Source organism: Dendrobates tinctorius, unplaced genomic scaffold (genome assembly GCF_039654945.1).
Source record: "Dendrobates tinctorius isolate UK_male_01 unplaced genomic scaffold, ASM3965494v1 ptg000020l, whole genome shotgun sequence".
In the NCBI taxonomy this organism is placed as follows: domain Eukaryota; kingdom Metazoa; phylum Chordata; class Amphibia; order Anura; family Dendrobatidae; genus Dendrobates; species Dendrobates tinctorius.
The window spans coordinates 39,710,717-39,733,703 of record NW_027361688.1 but is presented as its reverse complement, the minus strand read 5'-3'; the positions used below and the strand labels follow the sequence as shown (position 1 = coordinate 39,733,703).

At 44.2% G+C, this 22,987-nt stretch overlaps 1 protein-coding gene across 1 annotated transcript in view; it reads left to right on the top strand.

Annotated features, from left to right (window-relative positions):
• Positions 1-1,262: 1,262 nt before the first annotated feature.
• The window catches only part of DELE1 (DAP3 binding cell death enhancer 1), a 35,198-nt gene continuing 13,473 nt past the window's right edge, over positions 1,263-22,987 (top strand). The window contains exons 1-10 of the mRNA XM_073568020.1: positions 1,263-1,419; positions 9,340-9,448; positions 12,025-12,148; positions 15,360-15,501; positions 18,924-19,079; positions 19,174-19,262; positions 19,381-19,483; positions 21,086-21,231; positions 21,783-21,929; positions 22,740-22,832. Coding sequence (XP_073424121.1) covers positions 1,344-1,419; positions 9,340-9,448; positions 12,025-12,148; positions 15,360-15,501; positions 18,924-19,079; positions 19,174-19,262; positions 19,381-19,483; positions 21,086-21,231; positions 21,783-21,929; positions 22,740-22,832 — 1,185 coding nt within the window. The 5' untranslated portion in view covers positions 1,263-1,343. The remainder of the gene's footprint in view (positions 1,420-9,339; positions 9,449-12,024; positions 12,149-15,359; positions 15,502-18,923; positions 19,080-19,173; positions 19,263-19,380; positions 19,484-21,085; positions 21,232-21,782; positions 21,930-22,739; positions 22,833-22,987) is intronic.

Below are 22,987 nucleotides of genomic sequence, written 5' to 3'. Positions count from 1 at the left end.
GGGGACCATACATCCTACGATAGGGATGAGGGGGGACCATGCATACCAGGATTGGGGGGTGAGAGGACCATGCATACCATGATTGGGGGGGTGAGGTGACCATGCATACCAGGATTGGGGGGGTGAGGTGACCATGCATACCAGGATTGGGGGGGGTGAGGTGACCATGCATACCAGGATTGGGGGTGAGGGGTACCATGCATACCAGGATTGGGGGGTGAGGGGACCACGCATACCAGGATTGGGGGTGAGGGGTACCATGCATACCAGGATTGGGGGGTGAGAGGACCATGCATACCAGGATTGGGGGGGTGAGGTGACCATGCATACCAGGATTGGGGGGGTGAGGTGACCATGCATACCAGGATTGGGGGGGGGGTGAGGGGACCATGCATACCAGGTTTGGGGGGTGAGGGGACCACGCATACCAGGATTGGGGGTGAGGGGTACAATGCATACCAGGATTGGTAGGTAAGGGGTGCCATTTATGGTGCAGATATCAGAGTTACTCTGTAAGCACCTGGAACATGTCTCCAAGAATTTACTTATAAGGGTATGTGCACATGTTGCGGATTGCTGTGTGGAATTTTCTGTGCGGAATCTGCATCTCTTGGCAGAATCCGCAGGTCTAAATCCGTGCGGGTTTTATGCAGATTTATTGTGGATTTTGTGCGGATTTTTCCTGCGTTTTTACACCTGCGGATTCCTATAATGGAATAGGTGTAAAAACGCTGCGGAATCTGCACAAAGTATTGACATGCTGCGGAAAATAAACCGCTGCGTTTCCGCTTGGATTTTTCCGCAGCATGTGCACAGCGGTTTTTTCCCCCATAGAATAACATTGTACTGTAAATCACTTGTGGATCAGCGGCAAATCCGCAACGTGTGCACATAGCCTTAGAATAATCAGTGCCGGCAGATGTCACCGCACTGACTAATGTAGAACACATGGACAAATCTCAGATATTAGAGGATAACACAAATCAGCACTACGGACAGGAGTGAGGGCCTGATCCCAGGAGCTTACACTCTGAGAAAATGGCTAAAAAGCCTTCACTAGACCCCTGTACAGCTGTGTAATGAGGCCAGGGCTTTATAGTTAAGAAACTGGAGTGATAAAAGTGGGGAAAGGAGCAATTTTTGCAAGAAGAGCCGCTTTTTGAGCCAAAAAGCCGAGTGAGCCAGATCACCAAAAAGAGCCGGACTGCCCATCACTATCTTGTGTGGAGTGCCAGACTCAAAAATGGCCGCCGACGCATCCACAAGCCCATCTTCCGGTCCCGCCTACTTTGATCGCCGCAGACGCTCTGCTCTAGGTGTCTCACCTCTATGACCAGCAGCGCATGCGTGCTGCCGTCTGCGGTCCTGTGATCAGGACGGTGGCAGCAATGTGGCGGATTCCGGGGCTCTTAGCCAGAGGTGAGTGTGACAGCCGGTGTGCGGGGCTGATGGGACTCCCGGGGGTATGTAACTTAGGAGAGACCCAGATCGATGCCCCATCCGATTGCATGCGATATGATCTTCCTAGATATTGCTTCACACCTTTTTAGTATAGAAGTTGGCATGTATGGCGAGAGCTCCCACTGTCGGTCTGTGGCTCCAATCCGTGAGAACTACAACTCCCAGCATGGATTTATGCGATTTGTTCCTCTGTCCATAAGTTTTGCACTTGACATTATCGGGGGGGTTTGGCCATGCGGGCCAATCAGGATCTGCTCTGCAGGGACACACCCCTTGACAAGAGGACACGCCCACTGTCAAATAATTTATATTTCAAGGGGGATACCAGAACTTACTAAACCCCACTAGACTGGGCTTCTTACACCTTTTCCTGCCAGACCCTTGTTTTGAGGGGGGTGGGGGCACCATTTTGGTATACATACAATGTTTCATCCATTTTTTTATTGCAATTTTGAGGGGAGGTGCAGCAGCCAAAAAGCTGCAATTTCCCTACTTAACTTTTTTTTTAACTTTGATCTTACAGACCTTTTGAGGAAATAACGGTCCAAAATATATTTTTAAATTTTGACAGAGGAGGGTTCAAATTTTTCTATATGTAATTTAAAAAAAAAATTACTATTTAAAAAAAAAAAAAAAATAGTCCATCATTTTGACTTTCCTTAGTCCCCATTGGGGGGTCTTTAGCCTGTGATTGATTTTATATATTGCAGTAAGTGGATGTTTGCTCCCTGACATCGTGATACCGAGAGGGGGGAAACAGAACGATTATTCTAAGCAGTCGTGGTGGAAATTGGCAGCGGTGTTTAAATGGTTAAACAGCAGCGAAGGGAAGTGGCTCCAGGCGCTGCTGTTACAGGCAGATGATGGCTGTATAACCCGGCTGGCACCGGCCCCTTGCGGACCAGACGCAGCAGCCGACGTCTGGTATATACAGTGGGGAAAAAAAGTATTTAGTCAGTCAGCAATAGTGCAAGTTCCACCACTTAAAAAGATGAGAGGCGTCTGTAATTTACATCATAGGTAGACCTCAACTATGGGAGACAAACTGAGAAAAAAAAATCCAGAAAATCACATTGTCTGTTTTTTTTTCATTTTATTTGCATATTATGGTGGAAAATAAATATTTGGTCAGAAACAAGCAATCAAGATTTCTGGCTCTCACAGACCTGTAACTTCTTCTTTAAGAGTCTCCTCTTTCCTCCACTCATTACCCGTAGTAATGGCACCTGTTTAAACTTGTTATCAGTATAAAAAGACACCTGTGCACACCCTCAAACAGTCTGACTCCAAACTCCACTATGGTGAAGACCAAAGAGCTGTCAAAGGACACCAGAAACAAAATTGTAGCCCTGCACCAGACTGGGAAGACTGAATCTGCAATAGCCAACCAGCTTGGAGTGAAGAAATCAACTGTGGGAGCAATAATTAGAAAATGGAAGACATACAAGACCACTGATAATCTCCCTCGATCTGGTGCTCCACGCAAAATCCCACCCCGTGGGGTCAGAATGATCACAAGAACGGTGAGCAAAAATCCCAGAACCACGCGGGGGGACCTAGTGAATGAACTGCAGAGAGCTGGGACCAATGTAACAAGGCCTACCATAAGTAACACACTACGCCACCATGGACTCAGATCCTGCAGTGCCAGACGTGTCCCACTGCTTAAGCCTGTACATGTCCGGGCCCGTCTGAAGTTTGCTAGAGAGCATTTGGATGATCCAGAGGAGTTTTGGGAGAATGTCCTATGGTCTGATGAAACCAAACTGGAACTGTTTGGTAGAAACACAACTTGTCGTGTTTGGAGGAAAAAGAATACCGAGTTGCATCCATCAAACACCATACCTACTGTAAAGCATGGTGGTGGAAACATCATGCTTTGGGGCTGTTTCTCTGCAAAGGGGCCAGGACGACTGATCTGGGTACATGAAAGAATGAATGGGGCCATGTATCGTGAGATTTTGAGTGCAAACCTCCTTCCATCAGCAAGGGCATTGAAGATGAAACGTGGCTGGGTCTTTCAACATGACAATGATCCAAAGCACACCGCCAGGGCAACGAAGGAGTGGCTTCGTAAGAAGCATTTCATGGTCCTGGAGTGGCCTAGTCAGTCTCCAGATCTCAACCCTATAGAAAACCTTTGGAGGGAGTTGAAAGTCCGTGTTGCCAAGCGAAAAGCCAAAAACATCACTGCTCTAGAGGAGATCTGCATGGAGGAATGGGCCAACATACCAACAACAGTGTGTGGCAACCTTGTGAAGACTTACAGAAAACGTTTGACCTCTGTCATTGCCAACAAAGGATATATCACAAAGTATTGAGATGAAATTTTGTTTCTGACCAAATACTTATTTTCCACCATAATATGCAAATAAAATGAAAAAAAAACAGACAATGTGATTTTCTGGATTTTTTTTTCTCAGTTTGTCTCCCATAGTTGAGGTCTACCTATGATGTAAATTACAGACGCCTCTCATCTTTTTAAGTGGTGGAACTTGCACTATTGCTGACTGACTAAATACTTTTTTTCCCCACTGTATGTACCTGGTATGTCAGGAAAGGGTTACTGCCTCGTTCATAGGGGTAAAAACAATTTTTTTTTTTCTTCGCCAAGATGGATCCATTATTTGTCTTGGGCAAATTTTTCAGTGCAAAATTGTATTAGGGTGATTCATTAAAAAACAGAAGAAAGAAGTTGCCGGCGTCAGCCATTCACACTTCTGCTTTTACTTTTTTTTGTTTGTTTTTTTTTGTTTTAGGCCCTGTGCACACAAGATTATGGAGCATTACAACAAGAGGGCCCCCTAGTGCCCGTGTACAGGGTGCTCTTCCTAGCAGTAGTGCGTCTAGTGTAGAAGCCCTCCACACTCTTTCATGTTAGATGCATATTGTACCCATGGACAGACCATGTGTCACGGCTGTGCTCCAAGACTGCCATGTTTGGGTCAGGAGACTCGTGGACAGTCCATGTATCACAGCTGTGCTCCAAGGCTGCCATGTTTGGGTCAGGAGACCCGCGGACAGTCCATGTGTCACAGCTGTGCTCCAAGGCTGCCATGTTTGGGTCAGGAGACCCGCGGACAGTCGTCATGGCCATGCTCCAAGGCTGCCATGTTTGGGTCAGGAGACCCGCGGACAGTCGTCATGGCCATGCTCCAAGGCTGCCATGTTTGGGTCAGGAGACCCGCGGACAGTCGTCATGGCCATGCTCCAAGGCTGCAATGTTTGGGTCAGTAGACCTGCAGATGGTCCATGTGTCACGGCCATGCTCCAAGGCTGCCATGTTTGGGTCAGGAGACCCGCGCACAGTCTGTGTCATGGCTGTCCCCTGAGGCTGCCATGTTTGGGTCAGGACACTCGTGGACAGTCCATGTGTCACTGCCCTGCTCCGAGGCTGCCATGATTGGATCAAGAGACCCGTGGACAGTCCATGCGTCATGGCCGTGCTGTGAGGCTGTCATATTTGGGTCAGGAGACCCGTGGACAGTCCATGTGTCACTGCCCTGCTCTGAGGCTGCCGTGTTTGGGTCAGGAGACCCGCAGACAGTTCATGCATCACAAACCAGGTTCCAAGGCTACTATGTTTGAGTAAGGAAACCCATGGACAGTCCATGCGTCATGGCTGTGCTCTAAGACTGCCATGTTTGGGTCAGTAGACTCGTGGACAGTCCATGTGTCCCTGCCCTGCTCCGAGGCTGCCATGATTGGATCAGGAGACCCTTGGACAGTCCATGCGTCATGGCTGTGCTCTAAGACTGCCATGTTTGGGTCAGTAGACTCGTGGACAGCCCATGTGTCCCTGCCCTGCTCCGAGGCTGCCATGTTTGGGTCAGTAGACTCGTGGACAGCCCATGTGTCCCTGCCCTGCTCCGAGGCTGCCATGATTGGATCAGGAGACCCACGGTCTATCTGTGCGACTGTGACACATGCGGATGTGTGAATATAGCCTAAAGGCAAAATAGTTTTTGAAAGAAAAGTTGTTTATCCACTCAGAGGAGGAAGAGGAGCGGCCGCCTCCGCGTGCAATGTATAATCCTGTGTGACCCTGAACTTCTGCATGTGCAGGAGGGAGTGCAGTTACACAACTTGTTTTTGTTACCACGATGTCTGTCTCCAATAACACTTAATTTTTTTTTTTTTTTTAGTTTTAAAGCATGTTGTTTTATTTTTTTCAACAAATTAAAACCAGATAGTGTAACACTTTTTCTAATTGTAGATTTTTTTTTTTATCCTTTTTATTTTCTTTACATGATTACGAGGGCGGACGTATTACCTGACCCGCCTGTTAACAGCATTTAGAGGCTTTACATGAGGGACATAGGACAATTCACACATTCACACACATCTGGTTTTGGTTTTTTTTTTACTGTATTTTTTTTGCAATCCATGAAAAAGGATGTCATGTACAAGTCAACAATAGGCACAAAAATCATTTAGGTGATTTCATGTCCACCTACCCAAAAATGACAGTTTTTTTTTTTTTTGCACTTTTTTAACTCTTTAAACATCCATTTTTCTTTTTCTTTTCTTTTTTTTGCTTTTGAGGGGAAAAAAGACCATTTTTCTTCAATTTGCTGGATCCAGTTTTCGCCATCAGTGTGGCATCCGTTTTTCTCGTGTGCAAGAAGAGAACTCCAAATTTCTTATTAGGGCTCATGCACATGGCCGTATTTTCGGTCCGGTTGCGATTCGACAAAACATCGGCTCACACTCGGACCAAGCTAAGTCTATGGGGCCGAACAGATGTCCGAGGAAAAAAAAATCACTGCATCCGATATTTGGAACACGCTCAACCATGCAAGTCAATGAGTCCATGGAAACCATCGGACTGCGCTCGGATGACATTTAAGTGCAGGCAGATTTCCACGCACTGACAGAATGGCGAAATCTGAAACACTCTGATTAGCAAAATCAACCCGATTCTCTTGAATGCACCTGCATTAAACAGTAAAAATGGCCTGCAATTGGGTGAGACTAGGATGTCATCTGTGTAATGTGTTTGTTTGTTTTTTCCTTTCTCTTTCATTGATCAAAGTGGGCGAGCTTGATCCGTGGCTTGGATCAAAAATGCCTCCCTTAGGCCATGTGCACACACTGAGTATTCTGTGAGTTTTTTACCTCAGTATGTGTAAGCCAAAGCCAGGAGTGGGTGATGAATCCAGAAGTGGTGACATGTTTCTGTTATACTTGTCCTCTGATTATTCCACTCCTGGCTTAGAAATACTGAGGTAAAATACTGAACGTGGCCTTATTTTTGGCTGACAATTGACCCACAAAAAAAAGGGTGTATGAAGACCTCCATAGACTGTTTTGCCAGAAGAGGCTTCAGAACAGGCTGGCATCCCTTGTTCAGGCACGTCCCTTTCTAGCGTTTTTCAGTAATTTTCTTTTAGTCGCTTTTGGCCACGGTTAGACCACGTGCACACGTTCAGTATTTGGTCAGTATTTTACCTCAGTATCTGTAAGCCAAATCCAGGAGTGGAACAATCCGAGGACAAGTGTAATAGAAACCCGTCACCACTTCTGTGTTTATCACCCACACCTGGTTTTGGCTTACACATCCTGAGGTAAAAAATCATGTGGCCTTAGTCAGGACTTCCAGCAACCATTAGGTCACATTCACACGTTCAGTATTCGGTCAGTATTTTACCTCAGTATCTGTAAGCCAAAACTAAGACTGGAACAATCCGAGGACAAGTATAATAGAAACCCGTCACCACTTCTGTGTTTATCACCCACTCCTGGTTTGGGCTTACACATACTGAGGTAAAAAATCATGTGGCCTTAGTCAGGACTTCCAGCAACCATTAGGCCACATTCACACGTTCAGTATTCGGTCAGTATTTTACCTCAGTATCTGTAAGCCAAATCCAGGAGTGGAACAATCCGAGGACAAGTATAATAGAAACCCGTCACCACTTCTGTGTTTATCACCCACACCTGGTTTTGGCTTACACATCCTGAGGTAAAAAATCATGTGGCCTTAGTCAGGACTTCCAGCAACCATTAGGTCACATTCACACGTTCAGTATTCGGTCAGTATTTTACCTCAGTATCTGTAAGCCAAAACTAAGACTGGAACAATCCGAGGACAAGTATAATAGAAACCCGTCACCACTTCTGTGTTTATCACCCACTCCTGGTTTGGGCTTACACATACTGAGGTAAAAAATCATGTGGCCTTAGTCAGGACTTCCAGCAACCATTAGGCCACATTCACAAGTTCAGTATTCGGTCAGTATTTTACCTCAGTATCTGTAAGCCAAAACCAGGAGTGGAACAATCCGAGGACAAGTATAATAGAAACACGTCACCACTTCTGTGTTTATCACCCACTCCTGGTTTTGACTTACACATACTGAGGTAAAAAACTGCCCAAATACTGAACGTGTGAACGTGGTCTTAAAAGATGCTCAAAAAGACGTGCACAGCAAGTTGTTTGTCATCGCAGTGCATATATTCATTCTTTTTAGCGCTTTTTCTGGGGCAAACCACCTGAAAAATTTGTCATGTGCACATCCCCTAATGGCTACATTTTTTACCTATGAAAATATAAATAGGAAACTTACATGAAGTATGGGTGTCTGATGTAGTCCTATACCATTTGGCTCAGGATCTTTGTGTCCTTTCTTGCAGTTATAATCTACACAACTAGCCAATACTTTTCCCGCCTCAATAATTGGGTATAAATTAGGAGTAAAATTCACTTTTCTGCTCATTTCTTGCTTTTTTTGGCCCCGCATCCCGTCTCGTAATCTGTGGATGGACGGCCATCTGTACGGGGCTTGTAATTACAGCACAGCGTAGAGCTTGTGCCGGGGCAATTCCCTAACCCGGCGCTGCTACCTGCTAAATGGCTCCATCAATTACCGGCTTCTTTATATGCACGGCGACAATTAAATATTCATGACGTGAGTGTGTGTCGTATATCATGAGAGCATAAAAGTGTCAGAACCGCTGCATAATAGAGAGAAAATACTTTAAAAAAAAAAAAGCACTGAAGAAAGCCGGGCTGTGACAGCAGATTGCCACTAAATGAATGTGTTTTGTTTATTTTATTTTTTTCTTTCAAATAAATCTTAAAGCGGATGTTCTACTAACAAGAATTTTGAGAAAAACACATATTTTGGCTCTCACATAGCTTGTGGCTTCAGCGTTTTTAGTGCTAACTGAAGTACAATTATCAGCATTTCAATTCTTAAACTTTTACTGACAAATGCATCAAGTTTATGGAAAGACTCCATATTTACAATGTGCACCCTTAGGCTGTGTTCGCACATTGCATTTTTTTTTTTCTGCATGCGAAACCTGCTCTCTTGGCAGTAAAGAAGCAGGGTTTGGTACTTTTTTGCTGTTTTTTTTTTTTATTTTTCGGTGCAGATTACATGTCAGTCATCTACAGTACATGTTTAATAAAGTTAGTAGTATTCACCAAAAACACAGCAAAAATGCAGGGTTGCGTTTTTTTTTCCCCCCAGACCTGGCATGTCACTCTCTATGAGGAGAAACCTTATCCCGTCTATTCTTCTCTTAAGTATTTGGAATTTCTCATAACTTGAGTTTTTGTTTGTCCTCTTGCTTTTGAGGATTGCCCACAGGTTCTCTTGGGGGGATTCCTGGCCGTGCACCAAAAATGTCAATATTTTGCTCCCTGAGACCCTTAGTTACCACATTTGCCCTGTGACATGGATGGTCTCCATCATGTTGGGAAAAGCATTGTTCATCACCAAATTACTCTTAGGTCGTTGGGAGAAGTTTCTCTTGGAGGAGGTTTAGATCCCATTGCTTATTCATGGCCGTGTTCTTAGACAAAATTGTGAAGGAGAAGCCATGACATGGATGAGCAGATTGTGGTTCTAGAATCTCTTTGTCTTTCAGCCCTGAACCGCTTCCATGTGGCCAACGTCCAGGGTTGTGTCCATGGGGAGGCTGAAGCACTGAACCCTTCGTCATTGATACCCTTGGGACAGAATGCAGGTAGCAGAAGGTAAGTGGAAAGTGGGAGATAGCTGTTCATGTCAGCCCCAGTCACAGTGTGTCTTCAGGTGGACTTCCTCCTCTGTTTCGACTTCCATAGACTTGAATTGAGGGAGTCTGGCCGACTGTCTCTTCTCCATCTGGATGTGTCAGACCGTGGCCATGGTACCACTGAATCCTCCATTTTATAATGATCCCTTCCATTACGAAGGTTTTGAAAGAAACCTTGGAAACCCTCTTTCTATCCCGTATTCGGCTCCATCTTTTTTTTGATAGTCGGCCATAAACGTGAACATGCTGTTGTGAAATCGGACCGATGCGTCGGAGCAAGCCCGGCAGGCGTCTCTAGATGAACAGCTGCCACTGGTGTAACCCAGCTGCTCTGTTAGCACATATTTTACATGTTCAGTGACATACCTTTGTGTTCATAGAGATAAGATGGTGATGTATTACTGTAGCCTTACGTCATGTCATATACACCGAGTGCTTATACTTCAGAGATCTGGGGGCTACATGTGAACTCCCGGTTTACACCTCTGTCACAGACTCTTACCTTTTGCACCTGTACCACTTAAAGGTTTTGTCAAGGATCAGTAAGTAATTTTCCCAAAACAGCGCCATCTCTGCTTACAGGCTGTTGGTGGTATTGAATTTTTCCTCAACCCCCTTTCTGGAGTTGAGCTACGATATCACAACCTGTAGGCAGAGGTGGCACTGTTTTTTGGGAAAAAGGCGGTCATGTATTTTCTACTCTTGGACAGCCTCATCAAAGAGAACCTAATATCAGATTCATACTGCCCCCAAAACCACTATGTATATTTTACTCTGATTTATGCTGCGTTTCAGGGAAAACATAATTTTAAATGCCAGCCGATGACCACGCTTTTCGGTTAAAATATCTGAAGTCATTCACCGGCGACTTCTCTCTGCTCAGCTCATCTAGACTTACGGGTCTCTTCCTATGTATACATAGGGCCGAGACATGTCACTCTAGGTGAAAAGGGGCAGGGAGAACCACCAGGGACTGGCCTTGGACTTATCGGCTGAAACGCGTGGTCTCTGATTAGCATTTAAAAGATGGTTTACTCTTAAACATGGGGTCATTTCAGATAAAATTTACTTTTAAATGCTAATCGTAGATCACACGTTTTGGCTGACTACTCTAAAGCCGATCACCCTCTCCCCAACCAGCTCACCTAGACCGACGGGTCTCTACCTATGTACACATGGGGAAAGACTTGTCATTCTATAGAAGCTGCACACGGAGAAGCCACCAGGGACCGGCCTTCGACTAGTCAGCCGAAACGCGTGGTCTCAGATTGGCATTTAAAAGATGGCTTACTCTAAAGCCGGTCACCAGCCCCCTCTAGGTAAAAACCTGTCATTCTAGGGGAGCAGCACAGGGAAAAGCCACCGGTGACCGGTCTTCGACTAGTCAGCCGAAACACGTGGTGTCCGATTGGCATTTAAAAGATGGCTTACTCTGATAGCTGGCAACATTTCCAGGTAACGTGAACACCGGCAGTATATATCTGCATCCAGGTTCCATTTAAAGACTACGTCCACCTTCACAAACTTTTTTTTTTTTTTTTTTTTAATTTTCTCAATGCATCTTAAATAAAAAAAATCTCCTTTTCAATAGGTCTTAGCAATTAAAAAACAAGTAGAGGCGCATGTGCAGTACCCGGCCGTGGCCACTATACATTTGATGGCACTGTGCTGTTCATCTCCGTGGTTAATCACATCCAGCCGGCACATTGAACAGCTGCTCTTTGGCATCACTGGTGTCGCACCCCCGCCGATCTGGCGCTGACTGGCACATCTGCAGCTATATTGTCTCTCTTAGGTTTGGGAAAGTCTTTGCACCAATCATCCTGACGGGAGAGCAATAGGTGACTGGCTTTCCAATGTTCTTACGGAAAGGTCACCTTCACTGAATGTAATGAGGAGTAACAAATCAAAAAGCAATAATAATTATTGGAATCGCGCTATCCACCAGTAAAATGAGCGCTCCGGGCTGCTTAACCATCGAGTCCTTGATCTTCTCAGCCTCATATTCTAGAATAAGAGCTCAGTCTCTCAGGTCTCACTCACAATAACTCGTGCAGAGAGGGAAAATTGAGCCATCCAGGCAGAACATACCAAGGGATACGGTCTTTATGCCTTTAATAATTAGCCAAATTGCTTTCCCTTTCTGTAAATTGTACTGGGGTCCTGAAATATTTTATCCCCGTTTTTTTAGCTGGCTTTTACATCCATATTAAATGAGTAGGTCATCACGTGATCAGATTTAAAGGGCATTCTGCAATCTGTACCATTATAGCCCAATACGACATTTGTTTTTATTTTAAGCAAGTAAGTAACCATTTTTGTAAAATGAATTTATTATATACAACATAATTCTCATAGTGGTCACCTGACGAATTCTAATCGGCTTATTTAGTCTAGAAAAGTGTGAGTTTATCTACCACTGCCTCTAGTGGTCATCTCTTCTATTACATGACTTTTCCTGCATTGTTTTCTGAATGCTCATGTTTGCTCCTCTTATATTTCACCATAAGTTGATCATAATATTGTGTTTTTTAGTTATAGCTCCCAGTCTTCAGGTGACCATGGTCGTCAGAATGGACAGGAGAAGAAGAGAAGAGCGAGCTTTCAGTTCTGCACTGGCCATCTGCCGCAGTACTGCATGGTGGATGCTGTTGGACTGGTGAGGGGTACATTCATTATTAGCAGGGGGTGCATTCTTATTGCATACAGCCCCATACCTTGCCATATTTGCTTATAAAGGACTACGGGGCAGTTTGGCAGATTTTATTTTTCCAACTGAAAACCCTATTATTTTGGATAAGCCATTTTATTTATTTATTTATTTTTATCTTGGTCATTTCAGCCTTGAGTTATGTCCACAACTCATGTGGGACAGACTAGGGGCATGGCAACTATTAATTAGTTTGCCTCAAATGTATCATATTTTGATTTAAAGGGAGTCAAAATGACTGTTCAAACCAAGCAGAGGCACTTGGTGCGGCCGAGGAAGTCAGTGCATCTACCCAATTACTTGTTTCCCATCTATCTCCACCCTCCTCTGGCTTCTGTAAAACCTTAGCTGTCAGTCATGGAAGAGGAGGCTGGAGATAGATGGGAAAGAAGTAGGTGGTAAGGTGCACAGAACAGCTCGGCCACAACAATGGTGCACCAATCCTGTCCAAATCCTGTGCTAGGTTTGAACAGTCATTTTGTGCCGACACTCTGTAACTGCTTACGAACAGCCCATCCGGCTACTACTCTGCAATGAAAACATCACTTAATAGTAGCGCAGCTACACACAGTCGTGGAGTTTCCGGAGTGGGGATCCGGCACTCAGACTGCCCCTTCCTTTCATCCTCTGCAGGACTACCAGAGATAGCATAGAGCCCCGTTCACAGGATCTGTGGTGGTCCCAATGATCGCACCCCCCGTTGATCTGCAGGGTATCCCTTTTCCTTTGGTAGGTAATAACCTTAAATGTGAATAATGACTTTTTAAAGGGAATCTGTCAGCAGATTTTTAACCTGGGAGCAGCATAAAATAGGAGCTGAGACTCGGATTCCAGCAATGTGTCACTGGGCTGCATGCTTTACTTCTGATAATCTGCTGATAAAACAGTGATTTTATCTCTAGAGGACTGTCTCCTGCCATGTAGTTCTACATATTCATGAGCTCTGTATAGCCCCACTCCATCACTGATTGGCAGCTTTCTGTCTATGCAGAGTGTTCACAGAGCTGCCAATCCTTTGTGTATGGGGTATACACAGATCAGCATTCAGAGAGCTGGTAGATCTGCAGCAGATAAAACAGTGATGTTATCAAAACTGCAGCAAGCAGCTCAGTAAGTGATACATCGCTGGAATCAGGGTCTCTGCCTTTATATTATGCTGCTTTCAAAATGGGTAGCAAAAACCTGGTGACCAATTCCCTTTAAGGCTATGTGCCCGGGTTGCGCTTTGGAAGCAGAATATTCCTGAGCGGAAACGCATACCCTCTTCCCGGGAAAACGTATGCGTTTTATGAAGCGCTTTTGTTAAGCGTTTTAGCATGTGTTTTCCTATGCGTTTTTGCAATACAAATGTATGTATGCGAAAACGCATGCGTTTCCGCAAAATTAATGAACATGCTGCATTTTTTTTCCTCTTTGCTTTTCCGCAGCGGAAAAAAACGCACCATTAGCACAACATGTGCAGTTTCCATTTTATTACATTGGATGCTTTTCTTAAGCATTTCCGCAGCAGAAACGCACATCTAAAATTGCTGCGGAAACGCTTAAAAAAAGCTACGTGGGCACACAGCCTTAGAGGAAAAAAATTGATATGTCATTTAGCTCCAAAGTAGGTTTCTTCTTTAGAGGTTAATGGGTTATTCTACTGGTATAAGGACCCCCCATTGATCCTGAGAAAATGGTTCTGAAATGCCTGTGGAAATGGAGCAGTATCTGTGCACTTGCGACATTGCTCTGTTCATCCAGTGAATAATTGGGGCATCCAGATATTGGTCCCTTTTGGATAGGTGCTGACATTATATGTTCTGAATAACCCTATAACTAACTTATAGCCGTTTTATACATGCACCCCATGTAGTATCTCTATGTAGCCTACTGGGTATAACTACATCCATTTACTTATTGGCTTTGCTGCACTAATAAACCCCATTGACCTACTGGGGGGCCTTATGAGCCAGAACATTGCTTCCCCCGGCAGAAGTAACGTTGGTGGCCACACCGTATATCTGAATGTCTATCACCCAGCATTAATTCATGAGAAATTCACTTTGACATATCGTATTTCAGCATCTCAGAACCTGTTAGAGCACCACTCCAGCGTTGTTATTTTTATCAGCTCTGGAGTGTCGCTTTAAATGTAAGCCCACTGCCCCCCGTCATATACTCATCCTCCGGTGTCTTCACCGTTTTTCGGTGCCGCTTCAGTCCCGCTGCGTCATCCTGTGAGCGCAGCCTCTGATTATCCAGAATTCAGAAGATACATCACAAGCTCTCAATGCAAGTGTATGAGAGCCATAACGAGGGTAGAACGAGGCTCTTATAGACTTGCATTGAACTGTGATCTCCGACTCTCTACATGAAACACTGGAGCTGCAGGCAGGTAACTTTTTGCCTGAGACTGAAGGGAGCGGCGATGAAAACGCCAGAAGGTGAGTATCAGACAGGGGGTATGAGACCTACATTTAAAACGCCACTCCAGCAGTGCAATAAAAAAATCACTACAGTGGTGTTTTAATGGGGTTGTCCAGGCTTGGAGCTCATCTCTGTAGCCACTCTGTGACTGCACACTTGTGAATCCTCAGTGTTCACAATGCGCACTGTCAGGATTCGCCAGGAGCGGGCTGTCATGTGACCGCACGTATGTGATTTGCATACTCCTGGCCACACTCCAACTAGACGAGTCTGGCCTCACTCAGTATATTGCATTGAGCAAGGCTGCGCACGTCTAGTCGGCATGTGACCACATGTATGCTAATCGCATACTTGCGGCCAGCCCCGGAGAATCCTGACAGCGCGCACTCTGCACGCTGTGAGGATTCACAAGTCTGCAGTCACACAGAGTGGTGGGAGGAAATGGTCTGTCCAGGAGGAACAGATAAATGTAGATTAGTACTATGCATAGGTGATGGATCAGAACCTTACACTCGGCAGTGATTTTCCATCCGCCAGTGATGGGATCTTGCAAAAGAAATGTCTGCGCGGAAGGCTGTGACTTTCCCGAACTGAATTGAAATGATTTCTCCCGTGCTCATAGATTTTACTTGCCTGTCTCTCCAAGAAGAGCAGACCCTTAATTTATAGGAAGGTTTGGATGCTGAAAATTGGTTATGCAAATGGAAATGTACTAAACTTATGTCATTCCTTTCCTTTCTTGGTGATCCAGGGAGCAGCAGCCATCTTCTTCCTGCACTTGGCTCGGCAGATTTCCTTCCATTGCTCGACCAACTCTTCTCGGGAAGACCGAGCCCCTCGCCGAACATGTCTGAAGCAGATCCTGAAATCTTTCTCCCAGTGCAACCATCTATGTAAGTGGGATAATTCCAGGGATGGGGGTTTAGGTATACTGCAGGTACAGTCTGCATGGATGCCACAGCATCGGTCTGTGATAGGGGCCCATTGTAAAATAACGGAGACCACATGCCAACTGTCTTCTTACCATGGCACCCCTGTATAGGTAAGCCCTATACAGGTACATAAATGGTGCGCTGAATCGTTCCAGCCAGACGAAGGCAAAAATGACACCATCTTGCTTAATTTGGGAATATAGAAATGTTTAAGGGCAATTTCTAGGGGACAAATGGCGTTCATTAATCAGCCCACTTTACGTTGGCCTGATAGGAAACCCTCTGCATGAAGAGCGTCCATTGTCTACAACCATTGTAATCAATAGTCAGAAATGTGAGTTCAGGAGGAAACATGCAGAATAGCCTAAAAATTCTCTACAAGGAGGCTGAACGCTCTGTTACCCCACTAATAACAGCAGAACCCCAGAGGTCGGGGAGTTGTCATTCCAAGACGTGAAAAAATTGGTTTGTACTAATGGTTGGGATATAGGAGAAAATCTAAATCTGGATGAAACAAAATCAATTAAAGGGACTGTCAGCACAGAATGACTGTTCATACTCAGTCCTGCTGCTCGGTGCTTCACGGTGGCCATTCATTTATATACTCCTTACCACCTGCTTGATTTCCCTCTATCTCCTCCCTCCTCTTCTTTGATTGACAGAAAACAAGCAGGCGGGAAGGTGTATATAAATAATAGGTCGCCGTGACGCACTGAGCGCCTGTACTTGGTTTGAACAGTCATTCTGTGCTGACAGTCCCCTTAAACATTGGATGCTTGTGGGCAGAGCTAAGAATGTGTGTCTCGCATGTAGGTGTACTTATATATTATTTGTTGTTTTCTCTGGTTGCACACTTTCCATTGCTCCTTTCTGTCCCTCCAAATTGTATATACGGGTGTTCAGGTCTTTGATATGTAAATCCATAGACACCTTTATATCTTTTATCTGTTGCTGCATTCCTGCAAATTTTTATTTCACTTATTTTATTGCATTTTACTTCATATCAAATGAGGCACTAAGTGTTTTTGGTGTGACAAAGCACTTCCCAGGCCTCTGCCTTTCCTGGATGTCACCCCCCCACCAGCACCAGCTCATGGTTTGTGCTAATGATTGGTGGGGAGACAGAGGCTTGATAAGTGCTCAGTTGTACCCAAAGCACTTAATATTACTTTTGTATATGAATGAAGATGCTGATTACTTGGAAATGCAGCAACAGACGTTACATATAAAGATGTCAATTAATATACTGTACATTTCAAAGACCTGCATTCCCATTTATGTGATTTGGGGGATTGAGATTACTGACAAATTCTCTTTAAAATACTTTTTGGGGTGACGCAGCCTCCCCAGCTTTTAGAAACTTGTCAGTGTCTTGTGGGCAGGAGATGTCTTTTTTTTATTAAGGAAAATCCTACGTAAGGTGCCTTGTATGTTGCCTTGTTCTGTCGTAGTTCTTTGGCATAAGGGAAGCTCACTAATGCAGGAAAAGTATAAGATTAGTATTGGGGTACTTATATACTGCTTTAGTGTTGTATATTTGATTTTTCTGCTAAAAGCCCCAGACACATACAGTGCCTTACGAAAGTATTCGGCCCCCTGGAACTTTTCAACCTTTTCCCACTTATCATGCTTCAAACATAAAGATACCAAATGTAAATTTTTGGTGAAGAATCAACAACAAGTGGGACACAATTGTGAAGTTCAATGAAATGTATTGGTTATTTTAAATTTTTATGGAAATTCAAAAACTGAAAAGTGGGGCGTGCAATATTATTCGGCCCCTTTACTTTCAGTGCATCAAACTCACTCCAGAAGTTCACTGTGGATCTCTGAATGATCCAATTTTGTCCTAAATGACTAATGATGATAAATATAATCCACCTGTGTGTAATCAAGTCTCCGTTTAAATGCACCTGCTCTGTGATAGTCTCAGGATTCTGTTTGAAGCACAGAGAGCATCATGAAGACCAAGGAACACAACAGGCAGGTCCATGATACTGTTGTGGAGAAGTTTAAAGCCGGATTTGGATACAAAATGATTTCCAAAACTTTAAACATCCCAAGAAGCACTTTGCAAGCAATCATATTGAAATGAAAGGAGTATCATACCACTACAAATCTACCAAGACCCGGCCATCCCTCTAAACTTTCATCTCAAACAAGGAGAAGACTGATCAGAGATGCAGCCAAGAGGCCCATGATCACTCTGGATGATCTACAGCTGAGGTGGGACAGTCTGTCCATAGGACAACAATCAGTCATACACTGCACAAATCTGGCCTTTATGGAAGAGTGGCAAGAAGAGAGCCATTTCTCAAAGATATCCATAAAAAGTGTTGTTTTAAGTTTGCAACAAGCCACCTGGGAGACACACCAGACATGTGGAAGAAGGTGCTCTGGTCAGATTAAACCAAAATTGAACTTTTTGGCAACAATGCCAAACGATATGTTTGGCGTAAAGACAACACAGCTTATCACCCTGAACACACCATCCCCACTGTCAAACATAGTGGTGGCAGCATCATGGTTTGGGCCTGCTTTTCTTCAGCAGGGACAGGGAAGATGGTTAAAATTGATGGGAAGATGGATGGTGCCAAAAACAGGACCATTCTTGAAGAAAACCTGTTGGAGTCTGCAAAAGATCCGAGACTGGGAAGGAGATTTGTATTCCTGCAAGACAATGATCCCAAACATAAATCAAAATATACAATGCAATGGTTCACAAATAAACGTATCCAGGTGTTAGAATGGCCAAGTCAAAGTCCAGACTTGAATCCAATCGAGAATCTGTGGAAAGAGCTGAAAACTGCTGTTCACAAACGATCTCCATCCAACCTCACTGAGCTCGAGCTGTTTGCCAAGGAAGAATGGGCAAGAATCTCAGTCTCTCGATGTACAAAACTGATAGAGACATACCCCAAGCGACTTGCAGCTGTAATAGCAGCAAGAGGTGGCGCAACAAAGTATTAAGTTAAAGGGGCCGAATAATATTGCAAGCCTCACTTTTCAGTTTTTGATTTTCCACAAAAATTTAAAATGACCAATAAATTTCATTCAACTTCACAATTGTGTCCCACTTGTTGTTGATTCTTCACCAAAAATTTACATTTGGTATCTTTACGTTTGAAGCATGATATGTGGGAAAAGGTTGAAAAGTTCCAGGGTGCCAAATACTTTCACAAGGCACTGCATATTAAATGGATCCATAAACCCCTAATTAGCTTGACAAAGGCCAAAAGATTGTCTTTAGACCACCTTCTGGCTGGGATGGTCTTCCCCACTGGCCTATATGGAGGCATGCGGCAAGAAAGGTGGGGGGGAAAAAAATATATAACCTATAATATATAGTTTCAGCTGTTTCTTTTCTTGCTGTGTTTGTAAAGCTGTGAAAAGTCACATTGTCCCACAAGCCGTCCAGCCGCTTGCCTGGAAAGATCTCCACTTACAAGGTGGAGCGAATCAGCCGGACAGAGACTCCTCTCTATCGACCTACTCCACAGGGCCCGCTAGCTCCCGACATCACCTTGTGACTGTGCCAGGTAACCTTGGTGGTAACGGCCTGGTGAGACTGTTGGGTTTACCACTCGTCTCTTCTTCTACATGATCGACTCATTCTTGTCTTTCTTGCTCCAGAAGTATCACAGACCGAAGATTTTCTTGAGGTCGGCTCCACAGGTGGACGACTCACGATAGAGGATGAAACGTCTACGTCCACTCGAGAGGTAACGGCACAGTTATTCATGTCGTAGGGTGCATGCATCTCTTTTCTTGCTTCCTAATAGTCTTTAGTATTGATGAAAGGTGATGGTATGTATAGATTTACTCGCTTTTCTTTTTTAGCCCTTGGAACCAAAGAAAGAATCTGGAGAGTCTCTTCAGGGCGCTGCCTCACGACTCTTGGACGTCACAGAGACCAGCGTGCCTACAGTGCTCAATATCTTCGGTAAATGTCTGCCGTAGTATATTATTAAACCACTTAGAATGAAATGCACCACAACTCCCAACATACACATGCACACCAGGCACAGACTTCAGGCTGTCTACTGTAAGATGAAGGGATCTGGCATGTCAATATCCAACATGCCTGATCCACCTTTTTCCCAACACCTGCCATTGGGAGATGCCCATTTAGCCTGACACATTAGACGGTTGGCCGCCAAAATTGTCAGGTTTGGATGACCTTAATATATATAATGTTATTATTTAAGCTATGAGCAGTATTGGGGTGAATATTTGTGTTGTTGCCCCCTTCTGCGTGTGAATGCGGGGTCTGATTAGTCTTTCATTCCCTGGATGGAAACAAGAAATGGTTTCACTTATTGAGTAGTAAGTGCCAAACCTATATCCCACAGAGTAAACCTATGACCATGTATCCCTTGATGTAAGCAGTAAAGACCTATTAAAGGAGTTGTCCAGGGCTATTTTAATTTTGGTACTTCGGGCCTAAAAATTTAACAGGCAGGTAGTTGCTAGCAAGGCAGCTACTTGGCACCGACTCGGAGCCATCAATGACCGCTGTCAACAGCATGGCGTTGGCAGTCTTGCCCTGCCAACTGAATGGAAGAGAAGTGACGACTCTTACAGGTAAGCAATGCAAGAACACAGGTGACAGTAGTACGGTATATGGCGAAACCCGTCTTATGTCAAGAGTGAAAAGTATATCCACCACTAAATGACAAAAAGATAATCAATAGTTGACTAGTAACCTCCAGTAAATACTAGAGCTGGTACAAATCTGCCCACTGGAACTGGTCCATGGTCCACGTCGGTAATGTGTGGTCGCCGGACTGGAACCCTGTGATCCACCTCTTACCTGAAAGCATTTGTACCTCTTCTTATGATTAGCCGGTCTGATGTGACACACATGTGGCATTATGCCAAACTGGTTAATCAAATGGAGCCGCAGGTGCAGTCAGGTAAGTGGTAGTTCTCATGGGTCCCATCCAGATGCCACAGGTTACTGGTGAGGCCGATAGTTTGCACCGACTTTATTAAATGCAGGTAGAATATCTAATAAGCTAACAAAGGGACAATTGTATACAAGTGGAAGACAACTATAACTCCTTGCGCTTACAATAATAACTATCACGCCCAAGCATTAACATTAGAGAGTCATTACCTAGCGACATATTGCACAGAGGCAAGGGCCCGACAACACAAAGCAAAACCTCAATGTGTGTTTCGCTAATACATTAGCTTCATCAGGAGGTATGTGAGTAAAAGCAGAGGATATATAAAATTTGACAAATACATCACACTGGTGCCATATCACACACATGCCTGAAGATGACTGTGGACAGTCACAGGCAGTCAGCAAAGCAGGGAAGTCACCATGGAAGCTAAGACAAACAATGGTATGGGGAGAGACAGCGCATGTGTGACTCTCCTTCCTTTCCGGCTCTTCTTTTAATTAACTGTGCTGGTGCGACTAACGACTGGCTTGCTAGCTGCTCTATAATTTGACACTTAGAGGAGAGGCCATATATGAAGGGGATGTTAACCTGATAAAATGACATTCTCAATTTATCTCTTGTGTTGTTACCAGGAATCATCAGTGCTCGGGACAGTGGAGACGACAGATCTGCCTTTCAGTTCTTCCAGGAGTCTGCAGCGGCCGGATACAGCAAGGCTCAGTACAACGCCGCTGTGTGCTATGAGATGGGGAAAGGTGTCAGCAAAGACCTGTCAAAAGTACGTGCTTCAATGTGGCTTCCTCAGAGCGTTAGTTAAGGCTTTCTAGATAAACTGCAATCCTCAAGCTGAGGCCTCCAGGCCTGGTGGAATTGGGAATTCAGGAATTATGTCTTCAAATAACCAGTTTGTCTGGTACTGAGATACTGATGACCCTTCTTTTGAGATAGGTCATCTGTATAGGATTAAGTGGGGTCCGTCCTTCCGGGAATCGTTAAAAGTACAGAATGGGAGCACCACAGTGCCACACACTGTTGTGGCTATTCTGGCTTACCGCAACTCGGTTCTCATAGAAGTGAAAGGATGTATACCTCTGTTCCTTAAACTGATGGGTAATGCACATGACCTACATAGAGGCAGCGCTCCAAAAGATCCAAGAAACCAGTGATTAGGTGTCTTCACCTGCACATTGTTTTTTTTTGAGCTCCTGGAGTGCTGCCTAATTTTTTTAGAGATTAGATCATTGCAGATATATTGATGTTCTCCAAGAAGCTGTAAATGGCTTTTACTGCAGTTATCAGAACTTAATGTTTCTGCTTTCCGTCCTCTAGGCTGCAGAACTGTACCTCTTGGCTGCCAGAGGGGGGCACCAGCAGGCCAAATATCGCTATGCCCGTTATCTCCTGAATGTTAAGCCTGAGGACACTCGGTCAGCAGTGAAAATGCTGCAAGAAGCTGCTGAAGCCGGAGTGAAGGAGGTGGGTCGGGTGCAGGAACCCAAAAGGCTTTACAAATAATATACTCTGCATTGACTGCTCGGGATCACCACCTGACCTGTGGGCGCAGCAAACATGGTGATCACCTTCCTGCTACAAGCAAGTTACCTCCTCTTCTTCCAGAAGACATAACTTTTTTATTTTTCTATTAAAAAAAACATGAGGGATTAATTTTTCAGGACGAGTTGTGGATTTGAATGACACCATTCATTTTGTTATATAATGTACTGGGGAAAAAATTGCAAGTGGGAAGAAATGGAGAAAAAAACAACAATTTTTTTGTTGTTAGTGAGAGTTGACTATGTATACAGTGATGCCAAACATTCTCTGAAACCCGTGACTTTTTTTTAACCTACTTTGTCAAGGGAGCTGTGTGATGGCTTGTTTTTTGTGTGGCGAGTTGTAGTTCTATTGCTACTAGTTTGGGATGCATACAATCTTTTGATCACTTTTTATTGCACTTTTGGACAAGGTTTGGCAACCAAAAAATAGCAATTCTGAGTTTTAATTTTTTTTTTTTTTTTTTTCTTTTGCTTGTCAGTGTTTTATGGGTGAATTAATTTTACTTTTTTTTAAATTGCACATTTGCCAATGTTGCTATACTGAATACTTTAATTTAATTTTTTATTGGGGATTTTTTTTTAAACCCTTTTTTTCCCCTTCTTTTTCCTATGGGATTTGAACATACACTTGTTTGATCACTAAATTGTGCATAACTTCGGTATTGTAGTATATAGTGAAATTAATGATCATCTGTGAAGAACACGCTCAGGCTTTTTGTTTCCTTCCCAGGCACAAGCTTATCTGGGGGTCTTCTATAGTAAAGAGTCTCATTTGGATCCTGAGAAGGCGGCAAAATATTTTTGGATGGCAGCTGAAAATGGAGTATGTATTGGTCATGTAATTTTACCACGGTCCCCATATTCAGTACACGCTCAGCAGCTGAGCCCGCATCATTGCTGGCAGACGCTGACTGTTTTACACAGCCGGCATCCACTTCTAACAGCAGCTGATGTTGCTGAACTCAACGCAGTGCTGTT